The sequence below is a fragment of the Sinocyclocheilus anshuiensis genome, unplaced genomic scaffold, assembly GCF_001515605.1.
Source record: "Sinocyclocheilus anshuiensis isolate Anshui unplaced genomic scaffold, SAMN03320099.WGS_v1.1 scaffold905, whole genome shotgun sequence".
In the NCBI taxonomy this organism is placed as follows: Eukaryota; Metazoa; Chordata; class Actinopteri; order Cypriniformes; family Cyprinidae; genus Sinocyclocheilus; species Sinocyclocheilus anshuiensis.
The window spans coordinates 118,465-124,791 of record NW_015554118.1 but is presented as its reverse complement, the minus strand read 5'-3'; the positions used below and the strand labels follow the sequence as shown (position 1 = coordinate 124,791).

The window sequence follows — 6,327 nt, the reverse complement described above, 5'->3', positions numbered from 1 at the left end:
TAAAGTCATTATTGTTTTAAATAAGAAAAGCATGGAATAGACATTACAAAAAATAGCTTTAGAAAGAAATATTTTGATTCTGCATATAATGTATTACACATTAACTTTTAAGGCTACAATGTGGTCAAAACATTGTTTTCAGAAGCTGCATCGTTAATGATCATTAGGTTCATTAATGCATTTACCCTGCAATTAGAATTACACAAGTTATGCTATAAGATTAATGGGTTTTAAAAAAATAATATTGAAATATTAAATGATTTAAAAATTGAAATTAAACTCTAAATATGAAACTAAAATTGCCAGTAGGTGATGTCTTAATGATCTTAATGAGTGAGTCATTCATTCAACTGATTCCTTCAAGCAGCTGATTCATTCTGGAATGAAGTGAATTGATTCACTGAATCACTCGATTTAGAACTTTTTTTAGCTTGCAAACACAATATTACTTTCTTGTTAATTGAACTGTTGTATAAATCAATATCACTTTTTTTTTTTTGTCCTCCTATTTTGAGTTTTAGGCTCAGTTAACAGCATTCTAATAGACTCCTACATCAGATTCATCAGAAACTGAATCAATCCTTAATCATTTTAACACGTTATTTTCCCCATAATTAATCGCATCCAATTAATGCATTAAATCGACAGCCCTACAAGTATGTGCTGATTGGAAAGTGCTGCATACTTCATAATTTTGGTAAAATAAGTAAATGAATGAGTGAAAACTTGTTTGTGTATTATTTCTGTAATTAGATTTTAGATCTTTTTTCGTCTGTTTGCCATGAAGTCCGTCTGATGTGTTTAATCAGAGTTTTTTCTTCGCTTCAGTCACGAGACATAAATCGAGCAAACAAGAAAGAGGTGAAGGAGGCCAACAAGTACTACTTCATCGAGTCCTCCATCGCTCTCTTCATCTCCTTCCTCATCAATGTGTTTGTGGTGGCCGTCTTTGCAGAGGCCTTTTATGGCAAGACCAACATGGAAGTGGTGAGCACTTTCACATCTACTTCCTGTTAGAGAGGTTTGCAGTGAGTGTTTCACATTTGAGCATAAATCTATAACTGCGCTCCATTGGTATTTTCTCTTCAGAGTCTGCAGTGTAATGAAACGGGAAGTGCTCACAGTGAGCTTTTCCCAGCCAACAATGAAACACTGGAGGTCGACATCTACAAAGGGGTATGATGCAAACCAACGCCTTACGCTGGATTGTTTGGAGTAATCTCACTATGAATATATATCTACTAAATATGATAACCACACTGACGTTCAGAAATATAAATGTGTATCTTGAACACCGTTTTGGTTAAAAGCATCTGCCAAATGCATAAATGTAAAGGCTGTATGTATCCCATGACCGGAGGAGTTTGGTGACAGCGGACCTATGATTTCCACAATGCGGAAAACGCAGATGGAATTGCAGAATCCAGTCAAAAAAACAGAATTTTCTGTTAAACATGGAATGTCACGGAATTTGGCAAATTTTGGATGAATAAATCAAAAGTAGGTCAGTACAGTGAAATCAAAACACGATATGGACAAGTGTCTGTTAATATTAAGGGTGTCTGCAAAAATACCATTTAAATATGAATCCTGCATGTTCTGCGCATCTATGTGTGGATTGGTTTCCTTTACTACACACATACTGAAACACAGTGATCTCAGCCTATGAACACATGAACATAATCTCTAGAACTGCTCTGAGGGTCACTTCATGAGCATTTTACCATTTCTTTTGAGTAAAACTATCGTCATATCATACACAAACAGAAACTAAAGGTTGACACAGCAAGCGGTCAAAATGAAAGTTTGGTTTAACTTGAAGAAATTGTTGCGGAAATATTACTTAATTTAATGATAGTACTACTACTGATAATACAATTATTATTAAAACATTATTTGTTTACCAGAAAAAATATATACCAGAATTTATTTAGCTGAAAATTTCACAACACAGTATTTCTGGGGGAAAAAAATAAATAAATGAAATAAAAATTAATTTTTATAAGATTGAAGAGAGATGCTTTTGATTATCACAATTTAATGAAATCATTAAAATGGAATCCAAGTATTTGGTAAAAAAAAACAATTAATTAAAAAAATAAAATAAAACTGAATTTGAAAAAAAAAAATAAAACATTTCACAGGGCATTAAAATGTAAGTTTTGTCAAACTTTGAATAAATTGCCTAAATGTGTTTAAGTTCGCGCGAATCATTCGTGATCCAGCTTCATCTACAGAAGAAGTGAGTATAAGGGTTTTTAATGAATCTTTGCAAATCGCCTTTCCTAATAATGTGCTAGTTAGCCAGTTCTGCGGCTGAAGTTTACAGTCTGCTTGTTACCCCACGGCAGAGAGGGGCGGGGCCAGCAGAGCTCATTAGCATTTAAAGGGGCAAGCACTGAAACGGGTCGCTGTGAACAGAGCTGATTTCGACAGGGTAAAAAGGGTGTTGTTTTACACTAACATTTAAGAAATTTTAACCAAAGTATGTTGTAGACTTTTCATTAAAACCCTAAAGAATCATAGCAACTTGTGGAAAATGGGCATCCGATGACCCCTATAATTGTGTAAGTTTAATGATTTAATTCATCGATTAATTAGACATGCTTTTTGATGAATAAAAATGTAATTTAACCATAAAAAAAGAGTCTAGACAAATTAAAACTGAAAAAAAAAAAAAACGGAATCCAGAAAAATGAAAGTGTAAAAAACTGAATTTGGAAAAAATTAAATGGATTTCATTGGTCCCTAAGCGCCACCTGTTGGTCAGTGTCATATTTAATGATTCAAATGTTAGATGTTATATTGAGTGAAATATTCATGTCATTTGTATGATCTTTGTGTGCTTGTGTTTGAAGGGTGTGGTTCTGGGCTGTTTCTTCGGCCCGGCTGCGCTGTATATTTGGGCCATCGGGATCCTCGCCGCTGGGCAGAGTTCAACCATGACCGGAACCTACTCGGGTCAGTTTGTGATGGAGGTATGTGGGTCTCCAGCCCGTTCGGTTCAGTGAGTGGCGTGATGTTTGGGCATGTGTGAAGTCTGTCTGGCTCCTGCAGGGCTTCCTGAACCTGCGCTGGTCCCGCTTCGCTCGCGTGCTGCTGACGCGCTCCATCGCCATCTTCCCCACGCTCCTGGTGGCCGTCTTCCAGGACGTGCAGCATCTCACCGGCATGAACGACTTTCTGAACGTGCTGCAGAGCATGCAGGTACACACATGCTCCGGCAGCTCTCCAGGGGGCGCAAAAATACTATACTAATTCCTAGTAAATACTATAGTGTTTTTGAACCATACTATAGTAAAGTGTATTTATTACACTGTATATGTTATAGTATTTACAACACTTTGTTAATGAGTGCTACAGCATACTGTAGTGAACTGATAAACTAATAAATACTGTAGTATACTTTAGTTTTTAATACAGTAAACTGTAGTGTATTGTAGTTTAATATGCCCTGTAGTTGTATTAAGATAAGAAAGATTCTGTAATACGCCCCTGATCTGGGCTCTTTGTGTTGAGCAGCTGCCGTTCGCTCTGATCCCCATCCTGACCTTCACCAGCCTGACCTCACTGATGAACGACTTCGCCAACGGACTGTGAGTATCTGCTGTGCTTCACTCCGCAGCTAAACTCAGAATGTGTCGGGAAGCTCAGCTTAGGTAGACAAGGGAAGCAGATGAGGAGCCTGAACGACAGGGTTTTTCATGTGCGAGATGTTTTGATCAACTCCTTCTTTTTCCCCTCATGAACACAGTAGGGTCGTTCTGTGTCAACTCAACCAGAGGTCCCTGGCTCAAATTTTTTTTTTTTTTTCTGGTGAAAGAAATTTATAAATTAAGAAGGAAGCCAAAATATTAAATGTCATGGATTCATATACTAATCCACTGGTTTGTAAAGGTTAAAATGAAAATGTTCATTATTTTCACAAATTTAGAGTCAAATTACTGGAGGGTAAAAATGGCAGCATCATGTTAAAAATGTTCACCTGAGCATGTGGATATTATTGTTTTTCTCAACGTTAACATGTGAAACAATATAAACACGATAAGCATTGGCCGACTCGAGTGTATGTATGTTCTGTACTGGTCTGCTTGATTTTTCCATTTGCTCTGCTTGAGCTTGAATGCTTTTGTTCTTTAAATATATATATCTTTTTTGTTTACACATGATTTCAACTAAAAGAAAACCTTGAGATATAACGTAACTTTGTTGTGTAAAATGCCTGATTATAAGCTTGTTCACAAATAGTGACAAAACTTGATTATTGAAAAATAACATATTTTTCAGTTAAATATAATTTAAATAAACAAATATTAGTTTTTTATGAGCCCAAATATTCGAGTACATTAGTTTTGAAAAATGCCCATCCCTAATTATTATAAATGAAAATTATACTTAGGTCATAAGTTATTTGTGAACTAAATCCAAGTCCAAGTAAAGCCAAGTCAAGTGTAGGTGTATCTGCGCTCTTCACAATACTTTCATTAGTGATTCTTTAGCCACTGTCTGCAGTGCTCTGGATACTTAACTTAAGGCCGAATGATTTCTGTGATGCAGACAGAATCATGGAATCCAGTCGGAGAAATGGAATTTACTGTATAACATTTTGGAATTTTGCAAATTTTGAATGAATAAATCAAAGGTAGGTCAGTAGTGGAGAAAAACTATTGACATATCGTCTACACACAGAAACCTAAAGGTCTTGAACCTAAACCCTCGCTCCTGCTAAACGATTCGACTCGGGTCAAGCCTATCCAGTGGGAGCAGACTGGGAGTGGCATTGGACGGCAACATGCCCAGTGCATTATGGGTGTTTTTTCTGTAGTCTGGTGGCACCGATTTCACCGTTTCACCTTTCTACTGCATAGACAGCCAAGCTTTATTATAAACATCTTCATGCCTTATAGTCATATTTAACAGATTAGAGCTGGTTGATAATATAATGTGCATTTTTTGATGATGTAAACAATCATTTGGGATTTTGTATATATCACTTTATGTGAGTGTACTCTATGTAAGCGGAAAAGTAGGACACATATCCAATGTTAAATATATTTCTGGTTGATATTTCTGTTGCATTTTGTGTCAAAAAAATCTTAAATGCTTGAATGTTTATGTTTAACTGTCTGTATGGTGTAGGCTGCTTTAAGTAAAATCTAAATTAATAATGTTAAAATAACCCAAATAAATGCCTAATGCGTTGCTCATGACGTGAGATGATGAAAAACCCGTATTCTGTTTGCATCATAAGGCATCAGACCGCACCGGAGAGGCTTCTCATGAGCCAACATTTAGTAACTGCTTTCTTACATGCAACTAAAACAATCTTCAGAATCCGTCTGTAGCTGATGGATAAGCGTCCAGTGGGTGGTGCTGCGGTGTGGCTGTGTGAACGCTGTCGGTCTCTGCTATATTCACTGATTCTGTTGAGCGCTCATGAGCTGTGATCAGCGGTGGATGACGCTTGGGTGTTGTGTTTGCAGCGTGTGGAAGATCGGCGGGGGTCTGCTCATCCTGGTGGTGTGCGCCATCAACATGTACTTTGTGGTGGTGTATGTGACGGCCCTCAACAGCACCGTCCTCTACGTCTTCTCTGCCCTCCTCTCCATCGCCTATCTCAGCTTCGTCTGCTACCTGGTGAGACATCTCTCTGTTTCAGACAAAGATGACTGTTCAAGTCCAGTCATAGTGTGTGTGTGTGTGTGAGAGAGAGAGAGAGAGAGAGAGAGAGAGAGAGAGAGAGAGAGAGAGAGAGAGAGAGAGAGAGAGAGAGAGAGAGAGAGAGAGAGAGAGAGAGAGAGAGAGAGAGAGAGAGAGAGAGAGAGAGAGAGAGAGAGAGAGAGAGAGAGAGAGAGAGAGAGAGAGAGAGAGAGAGAGAGAGAGAGAGAGAGAGAGAGAGAGAGAGAGAGAGAGAGAGAGAGAGAGAGAGAGAGAGAGAGAGAGAGAGAGAGAGAGAGAGAGAGAGAGAGAGAGAGAGAGAGAGAGAGAGAGAGAGAGAGAGAGAGAGAGAGAGAGAGAGAGAGAGAGAGAGAGAGAGAGAGAGAGAGAGAGAGAGAGAGAGAGAGAGAGAGAGAGAGAGAGAGAGAGAGAGAGAGAGAGAGAGAGAGAGAGAGAGAGAGAGAGAGAGAGAGAGAGAGAGAGAGAGAGAGAGAGAGAGAGAGAGAGAGAGAGAGAGAGAGAGAGAGAGAGAGAGAGAGAGAGAGAGAGAGAGAGAGAGAGAGAGAGAGAGAGAGAGAGAGAGAGAGAGAGAGAGAGAGAGAGAGAGAGAGAGAGAGAGAGAGAGAGAGAGAGAGAGAGAGAGAGAGAGAGAGAGAGAGAGAGAGAGAG

The 6,327-nt window shown here is 38.5% G+C and overlaps 1 protein-coding gene across 4 annotated transcripts in view; it reads left to right on the top strand.

The window, feature by feature from the left end:
- The window catches only part of LOC107669929 (natural resistance-associated macrophage protein 2-like), a 22,357-nt gene that overhangs the window by 11,671 nt on the left and 4,359 nt on the right, over positions 1-6,327 (top strand). For 3 of the 4 annotated variants that reach the window (XM_016462362.1, XM_016462363.1, XM_016462364.1), the window contains 6 exons: positions 829-987; positions 1,090-1,176; positions 2,859-2,978; positions 3,058-3,207; positions 3,523-3,596; positions 5,484-5,637. In XM_016462362.1, the coding sequence (XP_016317848.1) occupies positions 829-987; positions 1,090-1,176; positions 2,859-2,978; positions 3,058-3,207; positions 3,523-3,596; positions 5,484-5,637 (744 nt within the window). The remainder of the gene's footprint in view (positions 1-828; positions 988-1,089; positions 1,177-2,858; positions 2,979-3,057; positions 3,208-3,522; positions 3,597-5,483; positions 5,638-6,327) is intronic. The other variant, XM_016462365.1, reaches the window with a different exon arrangement.